This window comes from Ixodes scapularis, unplaced genomic scaffold (assembly GCF_016920785.2).
Source record: "Ixodes scapularis isolate PalLabHiFi unplaced genomic scaffold, ASM1692078v2 ptg000292l_1__unscaffolded, whole genome shotgun sequence".
Classification (NCBI taxonomy): domain Eukaryota; kingdom Metazoa; phylum Arthropoda; class Arachnida; order Ixodida; family Ixodidae; genus Ixodes; species Ixodes scapularis.
In genome coordinates, this window is record NW_024609951.1 from 1,891,628 (window position 1) to 1,911,671 (window position 20,044).

The 20,044-nt window shown below is 44.8% G+C and overlaps 1 protein-coding gene across 1 annotated transcript in view; it reads right to left on the minus strand.

The window, feature by feature from the left end:
• Nucleotides 1-13,226, minus strand: part of LOC120845934 (lipase member K-like) — a 67,377-nt gene extending 54,151 nt beyond the window's left edge. Inside the window, exon 1 of the mRNA XM_040217494.3 lies at nt 13,083-13,226. Within this exon, the coding sequence (XP_040073428.3) occupies nt 13,083-13,226 (144 nt within the window). The remainder of the gene's footprint in view (nt 1-13,082) is intronic.
• Nucleotides 13,227-20,044: the final 6,818 nt, after the last annotated feature.

Genomic DNA, 20,044 nt, shown 5'->3' on the forward strand with positions numbered 1-20,044 from the left:
TTCTCTTAGTAATATGACAGCTAATAGCAAGTCGTGCTAGTTTACTTTGAAATGTTTATAAATCGAAGCAATACAACGTCTGTGCCTTTTGGTTATTGAAAGTCTACTAGGCCTGCTGATTTGGTTAGATATGTATCTCATGGTTCCCGGTCTTATCAAAACATAGATAAATATTCAATACCACAAAATCCGTTTATAATTAATTACAAAATGCAGAAGGAAATTTAAGAAAACTTTTTCACAATTCATAAAGACGCATGGGTCGCTAGTCTGACTTAGGTCTTGCAAAACAAAGACGTCTTTTTCCGATATTGAGGCCTAAATATAAAACATGCAAACAATATATACCCTTTCTAGGCTTGATTTTCGTGTAGACAACTATCATATCTACATTTGAACAAAAAATAAAAAAATAAAGAATGGGTTTTTTGAGAAAATCAATTTCAAAAATGTTACTTTTTGGTTTTTGCATAATATTAACGTAAACGTACCGCAAAGGATATTTTATACAGCCAAAGCATTTTATACTAAATATAAAGAGCGTGTTTTGGGCTCTCCGTGGACATAAAAAAATATCAGTGTAACCCAAGTAGATTGCCAGTAATTCATTGTCAAAGTTCGTCAACAATGGACCGAGGAGGCGTTTTTGACATTTTTACAGAAAAAAAGCAAAAGGCCTAAAATTATTTTATGGTATTGGAGCCTTTTAAATGTGTCCACAGAGTGCTTCAAAAAAGATAATGTGGACTGAAAATCCCTGGCGGGGTATCAAGCGAAACATCTGACCCACGACGGGTGTGAGAAACACTGCTTTTCGCCGCAGCCTCTTTAAAGATTCATAAGTCGAGAACAAAAAATCCGACGAACTTGCGGTTTGTGTCGACTGCGGTTTTAGAAACGGCGCCATAACATATATTTTTTTCATTGAAATCAAAAATTCGACCCTCTTTGCCTGCACGATTTGAGATGAAACCACCCATATATTATATATATATATATATATATATATATATAAACTTTTTCTACTTAGTGGGGGGGCTAGCCCATTTGGGTGCGGCCCCTGCTATACAATAACTCGTTGTTTGCAAAAAGCCCATGTTTGTCCACACCTGAGGCCAGATTCACAAATTGATTTTACGCCAAAAAAAAAGTGCGTATGACAAAATCCACGCGCAAATCCGTATTCACTAAGCGAAATGTTCGTTAACGTTTGCGTGAGTTACGCCAGAATCTTACGACAGTTCCAAGGTTGTCTTGCGTACTTTTTTACGACCAAATCAGCATGGTCGACAGAGTCGCTCAGTTACTCGTCGCGACGACCAAGCAACATTTATTTTTCTACGTGCTCTTAACGCGCGCCCCGACATCAAGCTGCGAGAAAAAAAAAGTACTGCTCGAAACCGACCACGAACTAGATGAACGCTGGATTTACATATATTCGAGAAAGCTACAACAGCAATGATCCCCCACCTACGAAGCGACCGCCAAAGGCTATCTCGGCACTGGGCCTAGCAAGGAACTCCGACGCAGCGTCACTCCGACTATACCTGGTCAACACCGTCTACCCCTGGCTGGCTTGTCGAATGAAATATGCCCATGGGATCTTTTTGTGGACCCTCCCCGTAAAATAATTTGATCGCTGACCTCAATTTTCGGTTAAGACGTTAGTCTCTTCCCGACGTCAAAGCCTTGTTTTCAGAGGCAGCGGTGGCGGACGCTCTCGTCGAAAAGGGAAAGATCTTATTGTTTATATTTCCTTCTTTTGTTTGATATAGAGCTGAAATAAACGCCGTATGGATTTCCTTCGCAACATATGGTACGCAAGCTTTCTTATTAATGTGTACTTTTTATTCCCACGCGACGGAACGTCAACACTCTCGAGCTAGAGCAGCTGGTAGGAGCTACGTAACGCCGGTCCTACCTTCCTTTGTTGGGTGTCACGTCAGCATCGAGCTGCAACCGTAAATGATAGGTCCCGAAGCGCGTACCAAGACGCGATCCAACACCACGGTTCCAGCGCTTCGATCAAGCACTCGCTTGTCAGCTCCCTGCGTGGATAGTTATTTACGTGGCTCTTCCTGACATTCTCATACTTCAAACGTTTCATATATGACGTCGGCTTGCTCCTGCACCTCCGACGTCGCTAAAACCACCGCGGCGATTTGTTTCAATGTGCGCCGCATTGAACACGAGCGGTTTGGGCCGTATGTTTTTACCAACGATCATAGTTGTGATGACTTCGTAGCGATCGAGTTCGGATTAGTCAACGAAGGCAGCAAGCCCGGCCCCTGCATTCTGACCTGTTTAAATTGAGGTTGATAGGCAGAAGGATATTCGTTCATTGTTTATCAAGTGTTATTTCTACCTATTCTTGATGGGACCTCCGACCTGCAAAAAATGTTCGTGATGTATGTCAGTTTTTTTTGTTGTTTTTTTCTGTTTAGTGTTGTGTGTTTTGCTCCAAAGTAAACCTTGTTTTAGAGGCCACTAGTATGTAAAATAGATTCTTTTGTTGCTGGTGGGAAGAAGAAACTGTCAAGCAACAACAGCCTGCTTTTTTTTCAATCCCCTCTCCCATCTAGAGAAACAATAAATTTGAAAGTTGAAACTTCACTGCACGGACAGGATCCCATGGACAAGCGTTGCGGACATCGTTGCTAAATGATCCCACCAATAAGCCCTCAAATGGCTTGAAGGTATAGCCCAAATATAACCAAAGCCGTTAAAAAATAAAGCCAAAATAGCCAAGCCTAAAAAGAATAACGTTTAAGCCTTTTATTGACAATTTTTCCCAATCATGCAAAACAAGATATATTATATTTTTCAACCCACCGATGCGCCATAATTTGTGCACATTAGCTGCGTTCTATTTACCTGCAGGTCCCGCACCGGTGCAGCGGTACTTCCGGTCGTATATCAATACACATACCGGAAGTACACTTTGGCCCACGCTTCTCTGAATCTTTGAGGGACCTGCAGGTAAACCAATCGCAGCTAATATGTCACTTTAAAAAATTTGAAAGAAAAAAAGAGAAAAAAAACAACTGCGGAAGGATAGAAAATCGTACAACACATACCCTTTATCTGTAATTTTTCAAACGTATTTACGGTTCCTACCAATATCCCACACACCTCTTTCTTTTGTGGGGAATATGAGCGTCCCGATTCCGGTTAACACTATTTCCGATTAGGGAGATTGCGTAGATCGTTTTCCCACCTCTGCTACGCTCTTCGGATTCGCATGATCGGCGCAAGCCTTCCCTGCGGAGTCCAGGATCTTGTAGCGGGTTGCGGACAAGGTTGCGGGACAGGAGTTACTATCTACGAAAACTCCCTGTTGTTTTGTCCTTTCTTGGCGTGGGCGACGACTGCAAGGTAGTCGACTGTTCAAAGCTAAAGCCACGGACTTCTCATTTTAACGAACATTGATTCCTAAGCATTCTCACAATGGGAGCCAAAAAGCGTTTGGAGAGTTCAGTCTACATCCGGGTGGAAGACGCACTATCGGCCCTGTGGTAACAGTGTAGTCTGTTTGTTTGGTCTGTTCCTCTGAGCTGTGGGCAGACCACTTGAACTCCACAAGCACTGCGTCTCTGAGCATTGTGGAAACCCCGAAGTTAGTAAAAGCTTGCCTTTATCTCCACTCTCTCTCCTCTCAACTAACAATAAGAGAAACAATATTTTTTCTAAATTGATTAAAGTCTGAACATTAACTAGTTGACCCTCAAAGTTCGACAAACGTTCGCCGTATCTCTAGAAATGCTCCAAAATTAGCCATATACCCAACCACCAAATTTCGGCGCCAGTTAGAAAAAAAATGAGCACAATTTGATACATATAAACCAACCTGCCAACACTGTTGTAGAAAAGACCGCTGGCGTTTAGTGTTATTCAAAATCTACGTGCTCTTAACTATGCTGAACTCTCCGATTGGTTGATCGTGTCGCCATAGGAACAGCCCGCTCTCGCGTACGAGAACTGCGCTTTCCTCCTCTTACTTTAAGAACGCGTTCATGAATACCGATTTCTCCACTTCATACAAAGTGCGGAAACTAAAAAAATATATATATATATATTTCTTAGCTGGATTGTCGTTGCCCAAGAAGCTCTTCGCGAATCTGGCCTCTGGCGTGGAGAGTTCAAGTGCCCAGACACCACATTGAAAGGATGTGAGCCGTCTACGCATGCGCCGTATCGACAGCATCCCTACTGCAGTGGCCTGTCGTCGGTGCCGCGTGTCGGCTTATAAGTGCGTCTCGCCACCCCGCACCCCGTACGCCCACGGGAAGGTCGCCTGACAGACACTTTTCCGTCTGATTAGCTCCGATAGGGTGTGTGACGACAAGAGGGAAGCTCTCTTGCAACATGCTGTTACATTGGGTGGCGTTACCTGTTCTGCACTGCATTAGTTGCTCTTCCCTAATGGTTCTCACGCGGAAGTAACTCGGGCCCACAATGAATTGCTGATCGATTTGAGAGAAGCAGCGCTCAGGCCGCCTGTGACCGATGATGAACAGACGAGCGCAATATTTCGTCCCCAAGCCCGCATTTCTCAGAAAACCCGGTTTATCCTTAAATATAAACCAGTGGCCTCAAACAAACTCATTTGAGTGTGGGTGCCAGAAAACCCACCCTGTAAAAGTCGAGGGCTAAGGTGAGCCGGGGGGGAGGGGGTGGCGGGGGGAGGGTTCAAAAGACTCAGAAGAGACCTCGTGCTTTGTGCTTCGTGTAAATTCACAGTTTTGCCAGTTACATCTTTAGATTTGATTCGTTTATTGTACTGCTTTAGACCCTGACCTGATATGATAACCAGAATTGAAGTAACACCGCCCCGCCAACGTGCTGTCAAATCAGTTAATTTGCAAGGTCTCGCTTTCCTTTAGATTTTCGTTGCAAAACTCTGAACCGGCCATAACCTGTCTTTTAATGGTGATATTATTTTTTTTTTTAAGGCCACGATCGCGAGCTTTGTCTTTGGCAGTTGTTTCTGTTGATCGAGAGTTCTCACAGCCGAGATACATTCATCGACGAGGAGCTCGCGCTGGCAGACTAGTAGCGGATTTGTTTTATGTCACAAAAAGGTGGAAAGCAAAAAAAAAATTAAGCGAAACAAAGGGCAAATGAAGACATATGAGTATCAGCAATGTTAATATGTTTAAATAGCTGAGATATTTTCTGAACGAAAATGAATTGGCGAGAGGAGATGACTAGGGCGCATGTCATTTCTAGCTCTTGAGACACGGGAACTGGGACGCATCGCTGTTTAGCTACGGGCCGCTCCTTAGCGAGTCGCGGGCCGCATGCGGACAGCGGGTGGAGTGTTTAAGACACCTGATGTACACTATGTCCCTCTAGCCTTCTTTTATGGGGGTCGGAAGAAGAGCAGGCGACATACTCTTTTTCAGTCGTACAAATTTCGTTCGTGTTTCGGAATTTATATCCGAACCCTTCTTTTCGTCTTCAGGTGTGCCCCAGGGGACCAATTTATTCCCTCTTCTGCTTTTGCGCCTTGTGAATGACATTGTGCTTTCGGTTAAAAATTTTAAACTGACATTATTTGCAAATGATATAAAACTTTCCCCAGGTTCGTTTGCATTCTGAGAGCGCACTTCTTCAGAATGATGTGTCTGAACTGGGTAAGTATTGCCACTATAATAACCCCCTGCTGACCGAACTGAAAACAAAAACAATTAGTCCTTGTAGACAGCGAGACCCACTTGCGTTTTGCTATGTTCTCGATAGCAACGTCATCGAACGTCTTAGCGTTATTCGTGATCTTGTTTTTTTATAGATACGGCGTCGAATTATAATCACCGTGTGTTCGTCACTTGTAATGCCTCCCTTAGAAACTTGGGAAAAATTTCTCGCTACACCAGACCATTTTCTTCGAATGCATGTTACGTTCCCTCGGTTTCGATCTGTTGTTTGCAATTTCTTTAGTAATACTGCATCATGCTCTATCGAGCGAGTTCAAAATCGATTTATCGCTATTGTTTACGATCGATTCTTTAGACGTAAGCGGCACTATAGTTACCAAGGGCTGCTCCCGAAGCTCGGTTTATCTTCTCTGTTTGAGAGACGACGCTATTGGGATATCTTACTTTTGTATAAGGTTGCGAATGGAATCGTCGACTCCGCTGTTCTGTTAAGCTTGATTTGTTTCCCTCTCCCACCACGTTCGAGCCGTAGTCACAGCCTCTTCTGCCCGCTCACATTTTTGACACGTCACTGTTGATAGGAATGCAAGCGGCATATATAAAAATATACATTCTTGGCGGCTAGACATATTTAGCGACATGTCAACTTTTAGTCGCAATCTTGAACGCATATTACTTGCATAGTTTCGTCAAGTTAACTAAGCTTGTGCATGCTTCTTGAATTCAGCACATTTTGTTCTGTGTTGTTTTATTTTAATATGTTTTCTTTTCTGTGTTATGTCCAAAAATATGTGGTAATTCACACAAAAAGCCATAAGCTGTTTGTGGACACATAAAATAAAGATTATTATTATTAATATTATTATTATACTGGCTCAAGCAAGCCAAATAAGAAAATCTCAAGCAAAGTCAGAGCAGAGGTCCCGGTCGGTGGGAACACCCCCAAAGGTGACCAAAACAGCTGTTGGTGCAAACGCAGCTGTCCTTTCGTCCAATAGCGTATTTTGGTCTTGGTCATCGTTGGGGGCGGGTCCCTCCGAAGCAGAAGTTTCCTCGGCTTGACCTCTGTTGGCGTCAAGTAGCCTCCAGAATCTTCCTACGCCCATGATTTCTTTCCTTGCCCCCCCCCCCCCCCCCCCCCTCCCAAAACTGGGTCGCGACTTGCTCCTTCGAGATGACCCACTTCCAGCACATCGTATATAACAAGGCTGGAAGTCTGAACATTCCATTTCACATACAGAGGAAATCAGAGGGCATGGATTAGACATGAATGCTGCATAAGCATACCATACACTCTTAGAGAAAAGGGTATGGATAGTCCTCCCTTAGGGGAGGAACGGTCTTGTAACCTATGTTCCTTTAGAAAGGGAGAAACTGTCGTCCCTGAAGCAGGGGAGCTAAGCTCCTACGTCGCTTGCATCTCAACATGGCGGCCCCCAATCGAGCAAATCGAGCCCAATAAGGTTTGACGAGGACGCTACGTCTCTTGTACGGGACGAGAGCAGCAGCACATGAAAGCGTAACATGAGCTTTCCGCAAACTGTGTTTATTTCCGAAGCTAGATTCCCCCACAGGTACAGAAACTTGCGTTTCGAAAGCAGTTACTCAGTCTTCTCGTCGACAGCACTGCGATGTTCAACGGAGACAACCGATACCCAGTTACTTCGAGCACTTTGCATCTTACCTTTGGTGTTCCTCGAGTCACAATTCCTTCGTCAACCGCACATCACGGAGAAGGGCAAACTCAATCCGCGAAACCAAAAGCCGCTCTCGAAAGAACAAACTCGAAGCCGCTGTTTATCGCGTAGCGTGAAAGAAGATTAAATCGCTAGCCACCAGATGGCGGGGTCACGCAGAGTAATTGCAAGTAGCTAGGCTAGGTGGCGCTAAATACCGCCCAATTCATGTTCAAAAAAAAAAAAATTTGCTTCTCTCAGGTTACTACTGCGCTTGGGGATCCTCTACTATACACACATTACGCTTATTCCAAGCATCAGGTGAACACACATTGAGCACAAACACGGTACACACAAATATCAATATATCGGAACACCACACTAACACGAACACTACACCCGTGCTCTGCGTTTCCGTCTTTTATACTGGCCGTTTTGAATGTACGGAACTTTTCGGTGACTCCCTAAGCAATAAAAAATATTCCCAGCATGTTGATCTTTTCCCAGCAATGTCATACCTCGGAGAGTATCTTGAATGGCTCAGGGGATGAATCTCTTATTAAAAAGTAAACGCTCGATCATGCCGTAATTATTTGAAAGCCAATAAATCAAGCCGCTCGAATGCGGTTCGAAGCGTTCGAAGCTATGAGTTTGTTCCCCCACACGGCACGTCGTAGCCTGTATTTCTATTGGTTTTTCTATTTGCGCTGTTCGCGCAAAGCTGCAATTGCCGTCTTGAATTAATCTCTGTAGATCGGATATTCACTCAGCTGGAAGTGATGCTTCACGGGCTGAGAAATCGCTTTTCGATCAACTTGAATGCAGTCAAAGCCGCGACTTGCGGCAGGTGTTAAGTGTACGGAGCTACGCCGCTACGCCGTGGCGAGCCCGAAAACTTCTAGCCCTCATCCCAGCGCGCCACGGAGAGCAGTTTCTCCAGGAACCGTAGTATATTAAAACAGCAAAATAAAGGGTAGCTTTTTTTTTTTCGATTTTACTTACTATTGTTTTTTAATGCCGAAATTCCATACTGTAAATATACGTACTTTCCGTCACGATTTCGTACTGTTCAGTCCTTGCCCCAGAGCGCAATCGCTCTCGGGGACGAGACAATTCCGACAGTCACATTGGCCCCTGTACGATAGGAGCTTCTACTGTTCAGACCAGCGTTCCAACATGACTATCCGCACGTTGACCGATTGCACGTAATCCCTCAAGTGGTATTAAACTTTTTAATGTAAAGCGGAACGTCAACCTGCGACACCCCGCCCCCTCCGATTACGGCCCGACCAGCGGCATCAATGCCCAACACTTTACGATCTCATCTTCTTGCTACACCACTGATACGCGAACACACGGTCACATCGGCGATAATTCCAGTCTTCTGTTCACAACCCACAACACTGCCATCATGATGTTGCAGCTATGTTTCTGACACGCACAAACACAAAACCACGTTGAACGCCGGTTGCACTCGGCATCGGAAAACAGAACAGAACTCAGTGGGGAAGGCACCCAGGCAGCCGGCAGCGAAACCTGCCTGTCTTGGACGCAGTTCCTGCGGTTTCCATAACATCGAAAACGTCGACACAGAGGGGAGTTGTAGTAGGTCGTTTTTCCCCTCCGCTACGGTATCCCCGAATAAAAAGGCGCAGCTGCGCATGCGCGCCGCCAGCCTTCTCTGCATAGTTCAAGGTCTTGTGGCGGATTACGGAGCGCTTTCCGGGTGCTTAGGGAGCTGCATGAACGGTCTACTACAATTCCCTAATTCCGCGTGGTTTCGTTACTGTAGCACGGTAGTTCCGTGCCGATCAAGTCCCGCAATCCGGAGACGGCCATCCCCCAGTGTACGTGGCGCTGCTGGCACTGCTCCGGAACTTCGCTGTTTCCAGCGGCTTCGTTCGCTCGTTTGATAAAATTAGTGATAAAAACGTCAATGCAACCGAAATGTTCTGCACGTTTAGACTAGAAGACGGAACTACTGGCGGCCTTCGCTGCCGCTGAAGCTCAATCAACTCAGCAGCTATTTATTAAACAACGTGCGCGACCTGCTCGAAAAACGAAACCGAAGGACGATGAGTCGGGAGGGCGAAAGCTTTCTCCCGTCTGCCTGGAGAAGGAGAAAAACGTTTCTTTCCTACCCTTTTCTCGTGTCCGCTTGGGGGCGCGTCGGTAGGAGGGAGGAAGACGCGCCGTTGCTACTTTTTTCCTCCATTTTTTCTTAGAGTGTATGGCATACACTTGTACTCTATTTCACGGGATGCACCCTGTTTTCGTACCTCGGCACTTCAAATCAACTAAACTCTTGCGTGTACAAAATGCTGCTGTTAACGTTACAAGTTAGTTACTAGATCGTCACTAGATCAACTCAGTCGTGAAATTTCAATGGAAGGCGGGGCGTCTGATGCCTCTCGAGTCAGCCACCTGCCATTTGAAGCGCCATTTTAAGGCCGCGTTTCAAATATGTGCATTCTACAGCGTACGATGAAACGCCATCAAGACGCTGTGCTTCAAACCATGTGCATACTATGAACTACTCTGCAGAGTTACCATAACAGATGTCCCCGAAAGGATGGGTAGTCGAAGAGCGGTAGGTTGAACCAGAGCCGTATATGTAGAGTTTGGTCAATGGGAGGCGCGGGCAGAGCTAGGGCGTGCGGCAGACCCGAAAAGAGGGCTTGGCATGCTCTCTTGACCAACCAGAAGCCGAAAAGAATCCCTAGCGCTGGTAGCGAGAAACAGTTCTGATCAAAGGTCTATGTTCGTATATGATTTTAATAAGCGCGTAAGAGTGAAGTGGAGTAACTCTTCGTGGTTGAAAATAGGGTGCACGTGTTGTTTTGATCATGATCACGCAGAAAGATGTAAGAAAACTCTGTTTGAACTCTGTTTGGCGCGAACAGAGTGTGACCGCTCGCACGGCAGATTCCCGGCCCTCGGCGCTTGGCGTACAAATTATGTCGATCGTTCCGCTAGTCGCACTCTTCCACCATCATTTTGGATGAACGTGATTGAAACATCACGTGTACCATATTTTCAGCCATTGAGAGTTACTCCAATGCAGTTATCAGGTTTGTTTCTCGCGACCACCGCCAGGGTATTATTTCCGGCTTCTGGTTGGTCACGTTCGAATTTCTGAAGACGCCCTGGAACACGCCCAGCCCGCTTTCGGCCGATGGCGCCTCCTCATTTGTCTCCTATACTTTCCAACGAATGGCCAAACTCTCTACATATACTGCTCTGGGTTGAACCTGGTGGAATAGAGGGGTACCGCTCGGGGAAGGAGCATCTATGGAAAGTTCCGTTACTTTGATACTGTAACGTTGGCTCCGGTACATCTTAAGGTGAATCGGAGTACAGCAAGCAGTGGACTCCCCCGCGCACTCTTCTAAGTCCATAAGCCAGTTATTTTGCTATTTTGAAGAATCACGACTTCACCATAATCGGAACCCTGAGATAAGGAGAAATAAAATAACGGAAAGACGACTCTTGTTTCAGGGTTTAGGTTATGATGTTTCCTGACCAGCTTACCTGCATACTTTTGCTCCTTGCGATTTCAAGGTTCGCTTGATCTCAGTCCGGTGTTCTTTTGAGTCTGAAGCTTGTTTACACAGAACAAGATGGCGATAGAGATAAATCATCCATTGCGGGGAGTCTTCTCGCTTTCTAAATGAAGCCCGCTACCTTGTCAAAAGCGTGCCCAGATAAGCATTCCCCCCCACGACCGCTTCAGTTGGTCAAATCAAGGTTCCTTGGATACATGCCCGAATCCGATACTGGAACTGCGCGGTAGTGCCCCTTGCCCTTCCTGATAACGACTCCAACAACCGAACGCCTTCCCCCTTCCCGTATCTAAAATAATTTCTCCTACAGACGAATAAACTGGCGGTCTTCCTTTTTTTCTGAGGAGCCCCAGCAAATAATTATTTGTTATGCCATTACTGACTAGGTGTTTAAAGGGGTCACTATTACCGTTAAGCACCATTCTCAAAATCAATCTGCTATCTGGATTCCAAGAATCACGACGCAGTGAGGTTAAACAAAATAAAATATAATGAACATTGAAAGATGACGGGAACACATAGGGGTGGCTCTTGTCTCATTAATATTTTAATTGTTTTGTAGTATAGTTTTATGTGAAGCACTCCTCTATGTGTAAAAAGATTAGCCTGCCTATTAAGGAGATCGTACATGTGCCAATGATCATGCGGAAGTTCACACAATTTGGCAAATAAAAAAAAGTTTCGAACCCTTTCAAAAAAAAAAAAAGACATATATATATATTAAAGGAACTTCAAGTTGGCATCTATCGCACAAACAATTCAATATTACTTTCAATTAAACTATTTTTTGCGTAAATTAGTAACCCCGGTTTCTGAAGAAAAGAGATTTTACGCATATCCAGTATTTCGTGTAATGTTCCGTTACTTTTTGTGGGGGGCAGATATGTTCCAGGATTTACACATGCATTATGCGGTAAGCCTCTGGATAATCGCCGTTATTCATCTACTAAGCGCGAAGGAAATTACATTTTCTTGGTCTTATTAAGTAAGTTATTTCTAACAGTGTACCCCAACCTTTTTTCTCTCGAGGAGGTAGGAGAACAGTAATTCACAAATTGCAAAAGCGCCCTTGGGTGGTTATTTGGCAAGTTAACGTAAATTATTGCGCTATCTGAACTTCGGAATATGAGGTGACGCGCAGGTCCTGTCCGACACTGATGGCGCAAAGCGAGTAGCGGTAAGCACCGTCATCCTTCGCGTGTGTGATATACAGTTAATCTGATCAGCCAGACTGCTTGCTCCGTGGCCTTGCGCTTTTAATCGATGGGACTGGACCTGCCCACCTTCTAGCATTGGACTACGGTTTGACTTACGATGAAACGAAATACACGAGGTATTGACTACACTCCGTCTCACCAAAACCGTGCAGTACAGCCAAAGCTACAGGAGATAGAGTGCATCCCGACCGCTTCAAGACGAGGGAAAGGAGGGACGGGGGAATCCAAGCCCTTCTCTCTCGTTCCTTCTTTCCCTCTCTTTGAACAGGTTGGCATACGCTCTCTCCCCTGTAGCTTTTACTGTACTGCACAGTTTAGTGAGACGGAATCTAAAGACCCTTGATAACACGCGCACTTTGCGCTTTTGCAAATGTCGCGATGATTTGAAGCATCGATCGTATGACCTTTCAGGTTTCAGAAACCAAATGGAGGTGCACAGCGACGTAAAGAGCTTAAAGACGCCATTTTCTCCAGCGCAATGCGCTTCGTCACGCATATTGGTTGTCGTTATCTGTAAGAATAAAAAAGTACGAAGAAAATTTAGTATGGGCTGGATATAAGACTAAAAAATGCGGTGTTTATTGCAGCGTCTTCTGTGCACCCTTGCAGTGCACGTCACCGAGACATAAACGGCCGAGTCGCTGTGCTGTGGAATTATACGCGGCTTTTGATAATCAAAAGAAGAGAGATTGCTAGTGAGCATGCTCAGATCTCGTTCCACGGCCCAGTAGTCAAAAATGGCAGCGAGCAGAAAGCGATCATTGGAATGGACTATTGCAGAACAACTACCACTGACACTAGGCTGCTCGAACACAAAGTTTGAACTGAAGGTTTCTGAAGCGGCCGATTAGACTTCGGCGACGAAAGCACGGCGTCACCGTCGCGAGAGTCCAAACGACTCGCTCGTTAAACTTCGGCCACAACTTCATGTCTGACGAGTTTAGGGCCCCAGGGACTGCAAGTACTCACGGGGTCAAGCCTGGCGTCCTTGAACACGTCGGGGCTTCCGCCCAGAAACCCATCGATGATGTTGACCGCGGATCCGACGCCCGCGAGCGCGCAGAGGCAAGCGCCTGCGAGAAACAACCAACGTCCAAATCCCGCCAATGTCATCTCGATCTACCCTCCGGTTCCGCACCTTCACTGAGGAGTCGCAGGCGTCGGCGGGCTCCGACCAGGAGTTCGGTAAGTCCCATTTCGCGAGCAGCAATTCTCTTGAAGTCACGCTCACATCAGCCGCCCGACTGTGTCGACCAGCTGGCGAACAGTCAATAAACAGAGAAAGCGAAAACAAAAACTGACGCTAGTTGCGCCGATGTGGCCCCTTTCCAACTCGATGACGTTATCTTGCGGCCGCGAAGGAAGAGGGTAGATTCCTTGTCTCGGGGGCGCGTGACGTCATCGACCAGTGTTGACAGACACTTAACACGGATAGCGTTCGGGAAGGAAACGACTTTCTTCTACTCCGCACACGGTTTCGGTGCGGTCACCCACATACATTTGTTATGTCGACTGCTACGCTCCGTGTCAAGGACACACCGCCGGCCGTCTAACGGTGCCGCAAGCTTGCCTCTTGAAAATAAAACTGGGTCGAGAAACTGAAACTAGAGACGCGATTGGTCGAGTTAGAACGCATGGGAAGGAGGGTGGCTTATCGGTAGCTCCATTGAGGAATTCCTGCCAAGCGCAACTTCGCGGAGTAAGGGGTTAGGCGCGCACATAGTGTGTCGCCGGAACAGATCCCACTTATCAAAAGAGCGACAGTTTGTACTCGATCGTAGGTTATCAGCCCCGAGGCGAAGCACTCGCGACCACTTGATAAAAATATATTACGTATTTTTCACGATAAAAAAAAAAAAAACAGTTTTCCTTTCTTTTCTTTTTTAAATTTAGATGCTGCGTCTTACAAATGTGAGGTATATGTCTTTCCTTTCTGTAAGTACGAATCTTGCCTTCATAACTTTGCGAGTTAGTTAAATTTTCTTTCGTTCGATTCCGGTTGGCAAGAATACTGAAACTGGCTTCCCCCTCGAGAATAATATACCTAATATATTGCGATCACAATCCACATATGCGGTCTTATTAACGCGGTTTCGACCGCACCCACCGAATAAATACATATACACACCACAATAAAAACGTATATTCTTACACCCCTTGTCACACATAATCTCCCGCAAAGCTTCAGTTTGACGTACAGCGCACTGACGTAAACCTAAGGTATCAACTTTAACGATCAGCTTGATAGCGGGGTCATACAGTGAAAGAAAGAACGTAATCGGGGTTTTCTTGGCCCCACTGCTAAACTTCCGTGTTTTTTTTTTTTTTTTTTGTAGTTTTTGATACGTACTTTAACCGTTGAATACATTACATCCCACCGTTAGCAAGCCTTTCGTAAAAGCTGGGGCCGTGAGTTCGACGTTAGTGCGCTGTCCGTCGAACTTAAGTTTTGAGGTGTTTTCTTTGTGAAAAAGAATGCAATGGTAACACCTTTTATTTTTAGGGTAGGTTTCACTTATATATTACTTTTTTCGTGAAAATGGCCTCTTAATAAGGGAATTCGACATAGAGACGGGAAAAATACGGTAATCGTTTTACGCATGTGCGTTCAGTAAAAAAACAACTCCTTCGTGAACAAGGTCAAAAACGGGAACGAAGCAAAAACAGCGTGCAAACGTAATACATGCACACACGTCTCATAAAAGAATACGACGCTGACCAGAATCCGTGGCCTTCCCGTGGAGATCGCTCATCCGACCGCAGTCAGATAAGGAGCTTCGTTGTGACGACAGCCGCGACAATGGAGAGCGCGGCGTCGCTCTGCCGTGGTAGAACCAGCGCGCTCGAGTTGCGATTGTACGGCACGTGACGTGCCGCCGCATTGGGCGGTTCTACCCTGAAAACGGCGCTGACAAAAGATTTGGCATTTACACTACGTTTTGGGCCTAGCACCCCACAAAGACAGCGCACAAAGGGGGGTTGACGATGGTTGGATGCATAAATAGCTCGCAGTTCGAGTGTCATGTTCGTGCTCTTCCAGACACGTTGAGCCTGAGGCAAATTGGAGAACTTCGTTTGATAGAACAAACTATACCGAATTGACTTAGCACTAATCAACGTTTAAAAGAACGCTTCGTCGCCAGTATATAAGTGAATGCGTCAGCGATGCGAAGGTTGCATGAATAAAAAGACAGGACAACCAGTGGCGAAAATCTTGTGATTTGCCTCAAAATCGGTTGAGCACATTAGTAGGCACATGTGAAATAGTGACGTAAGCAACAAGTCACGATTGTTTTGTTTTTTTTCCTAGCAAATTCATTATTTGTTTTTGTTTTTGTTTTTGTCAATATTTGTTTGAGATTCTGAGAGGCTCTACTAGAAGCACTGAAAACGTTACGTCAAATGTTGTAATTCGGAAAATGCTGTTTTTTCTCAACGTGCCATGAGAAATTTGATGGCGTAAAGTGAGTGCTGGAAAAGCCAACATGAGCAAAACAAAGGAAAATACGCAAAATACGTTTTCGTAGTCTGCTTCATCGGCTCTCTAGCTGAACAACATGTGACGTCACCCCTAAGGAGTACTACTAATATTTTAATATTGACTTTGGCATACAGTTTATTCGATTGCATTTTTGTATTTTGAGAAAGCTATTTTTAATTTAGTTTAAATAAATCACATCTCGGGATAAGAAAATTATGTGTATTCCATAAATTAGTTTAGTTTGGCTTAGAAGTATGCGCTTGATCGGTTAACCTACCAATTTTTCGAGTCTTGCTTTCATATCGATGATTTTTGCTTTAACTGGTCAATCGGCAAAATTTTGACGAACATAAAGAAAAATAGTAAAAACTTCAACTTTCTCACCAAGGTGACATGGACGAATACATATGTCTCAAGGCAAACCTTAGGTGAAATTTTCACCTAAGGTAAACTGTAGGGGTGAGATTTGTAACTCCAAGCGAGTCAAGAAGGTTATATGTTTCCCAGCCACTTCAACACCGTGCGAATGTCCTTTTAGCGCACCGGAGACTTTTGCGAACAATCAAGGTAGTTTGCTATTGCCGAAGGATATAAAGAAGCCTCTTTGCCTCCGCGGTTGATGTAATAATTTGAGAGTGTAAATGTCTTTTTGGTGCTCTCAACTACGTATTGATTATAAATTCGAAATTGTACATTGCCCCGCAAAGTTGAGGACACAACAGCAAGAGTAAAAAATAAAATGCCGACATTTTTAAAACTATTTGGAAGGCAATTAACACAGCCGATAAATCGATTCAAGGGTAGCGGTTATTTAGGTTAATTTTTTTTATTGTCACCCAGCCTTAGCTTGGTACTCATAAATATCGCCTGGACACATCGGTTGGCGTGACATGCCGATGAATAGATTTCCCATGCACCACGACTTCATCTATCTTCGAGGCTCCTGCCTTAATCATGCCTAAAGGCTGGCGTATTCTCGTTCAGTCTTTGACCTTATGGCGAGCCTGGTTTAGTCAGATCTCGCGTATGTTGTCTTTGAGACAGGTACTATATTTTCGGCCGGTCTACAGACGTAGTATGATGCTGTAGAGTTAAGAATGTTTAATTTGTGGACAACCACACACTGGAACTACCGTTTATTCCTCTTTGAAAACAGCTCTTCAGTAACCATTACACTGTAGGTGGGTCACAGTGAAGAAGGTGACACCTGCCAGCTTTATAGTCAAACTGAGAGACCAAAAAACACCGCCAGCATGAACAGTGACTGTTGATTCTCAAAGAATACACATCGACTTGCTTTTTGTACCATTTTGTCCGAGCCCATTTTGTTCTCAACAAAATATTTCCTGACTAATCTACCCTCCAAGAAAATTGATCTAAGTAATTCATTATTTCTAACAGTTCCATTCGCATAAGTCAAAGCACTGCACAAAGCCGGAATCTGGAAATCACTACACAATCATATACGCGTAGGCTTAAAGCACAAGTTCGCGACGCACTTAGCGCTTAATTGGACAAGCCAGTGATGACATAGACACAATGAGGTTGACGAACGCCATTGGTACGTTTTGTTTTCGCCACTGCTTGATTGGTCTTAACAGCCGGTGGCGTCGGCTGCACGTTCAAACGTAGTACAGGTGTGGAATAAAGAAAGTCCCATCTTGCGGAAGTACATTTTTGATTTTTAATTAGCAAAATGGAGCTACAAGAAAACGAACGCACATAATAAATCGAAGGCACCATCACGCACATGCTATAGATATTTATTATAGAACGCCCTCTTTTGCCAGCGATGATTGTGCCAAGTATTACACACGTGGAACTTGTACAATATTGATACTATATAGTCCTCTATTCTCGTTGACTGAGCTACTGGCATACAGTGTGTTTTAATCAAATATATGAGCGTTATAATGCTAAAATATTTGTAACCTAAATATTCAGTACAGCATTTTCGCCCTTAAAACTTTACACGCGACCCCAAAAACTATATTTTGGTACAGTTCTTCTTCCGCGAAAAACGTGGAATGTGAACGAATGCATTTCACGAGGGTTGGAAAACGAATGAAGATCAGTCCCACATAAAATCTTGACCCTCCAGCTGCTGTCTGCTTAGCATGACACTAAGGTAGACATTTTATACGTTTACTTATGTTTTACAGTGAAGGCTTCCAAGCTGTAGATAAGCATAAGAAACAGTAAAAACTGTTCGATTGATATGTTCTGTCATTCAGTAAGTGTTTTACTGAATATGCGAGGTGCACATAAAATCGCATTACAAACATATTAGAGAGAATCTGTGTGGTGCATGTTCATGATAATACATATACATTACACTGTAAGTAGTAAACTTTTCATTTATAATATTGATCTTCGCTAGAGGTGCCTCATTGACGTAACAGGTTGTGTGACATGATAATGTGATTCCCCTACGAAGGAGCGCAATGCCTGCCAGCCCCCTGTACCAAACATCACTTGGAATATCCTGAAGTCTTCCTGCTCGGTGGCTCTGTTTCTCCCTAATACCCATGTCCCACTAGAGCGACATACAAAAACAAAAGACAAAGACAAGCCTCAAACCAGAGTCTTTCGCTATTTGAGACGCTTTGTAGAGTAACAGAGGCTATGCTCAAACACGAGCCTCATGCACGCGAGGGTATCTTTGGCAGGCTTGCAATCGCTCGTGCTTACTTTGCGAGCACCGAACGACTAAACGCCTGCCAAAGGTATCATCACGAGCATGCTGCATGGGTTTGAGGCTTGTCGCTGTCTTTTGTCTCTGTCTGTCGCTCTAGTGGGACACGGGCATAAGAGAGATCATCCGCATTCAGGCGTAAAGGAAGCAGTAGCATCATAGGCGGAGAGATTTCAATTTTCCGGGAAAAGGGGGGGGGGGGGGGGGGGGGGGGGCGGGCTGAGGGATTCGCTGCAACCTTGTCTCCACACTGCCCTCCTTAACAAAATGCCCTTTCTCACCTCTCTCTCTCTCCAATCCTACCTCCTCCTCCGCCTCTCACATCCCCCGAGGAGACGCTACTTCCGAGCAGTTTCGCTAACGCGTAGGCGCTCAGGCATCGTCAGTTACTTTATTTTTTGTTCTCACGAAAACAGTCAAACGCGTCATCATTGCTGTCAATTCATATCTGGCATTATTGTGCAGAGACTATTTTTTTATAAATACAGGAAAGCCGCTCTAGATGCCACATTTAGACAATACAAGAGCAAACAAGGCGTCACTGCAGGTATATTTCGTGCATATAATTTCAACAGTCATACAATAACAAAAAAAAAAAAAACGAACTCAGGCGGAGATAAACAAACGCCGACAAATTATCATATGAAAGGCAACAATAAGAGATGAACATGCGACTTACGAAGTAACGGAACAGAACTGAAAGACGAGCGTGTAAGTGTCCATGTTATATAAACGAAATAAATAAGAATACGGATAGTGCAATTTTTCTCAAGGCTTAGCCCTGAATAAAAAAATTGTGTGTCGTCGTACGGTTGAGCTTACTAAAGCAATTTGCAATGCCATTAAGGTTTATTCTTCGGGTGAGATCTGTGTAGCCAAGCAGAAGTACAACATGGTTTAAGCGGGCCTGTCCTATGGCTGACATCAAATACGTTTTATGCGACGGAGACAGGATAACGATCTTTCTGGCGTGCATAATGTGACTCAAATGGTGAATGCAATTTTGTCCAGCTTAGCCATTTCTGGTAAGGGCGCCGTTAACTCTTCGCCGTCAGCGCCCGAGAATACCCCTGCAACATCCTGAATTCTGCTGATTAGTATAATCCGTTTCTTCGCAATATCAATGAGCATACCACGCTGCAGCTCAAGGCGTCTAGGTTCAAAATCTGTTCCATCAAACTCGCCGAGGTATCTGCTGTCTTCTTCACCCGCTACAAAGCACTCAATGTGAGCCATGTCTGCCTTTTGAAAGGCGGAAACCTTTTGTCCAGCGAGGAGTTTACCGCGTCAACTACCTCATAAAACCCCTGTCGGTACATGTCACAAAAGCACGGGTGTTCATGACCTCCGAATTCATTATCCTATCGGCGCAGAGTCTTTCTTTCCATTTGTTTTGGAGCAGATGGCTCGCCAACGTCAAGCTCAGCTGCCCCTGAACACGTCTTGCTCGATACGGAGAACACCTTTTCCTTATTTCGTTTAACTCTCCCTAACGGATGTTACAACTTTTTTTATGTTCGTCAAATCTCAGCGTTGGCTTCTGCAATGAGGTATTTACAGTTTCCAACAGCGTAAATGTTAGAAAGAGCAGCTTCAGCTTGAAATATCTGCCGAATTTCGACGAAACTTTCAGGAATCCGCTCGCCTCTGCCCCAGCGCCCTTCCGCTCGTCAGAATGTAGGTGGCTGAAAAATAAAATCATCTATCTATCACTAAAAAGGACTGAGCGGACAAAGGCCACCATGAGGGTCCAAC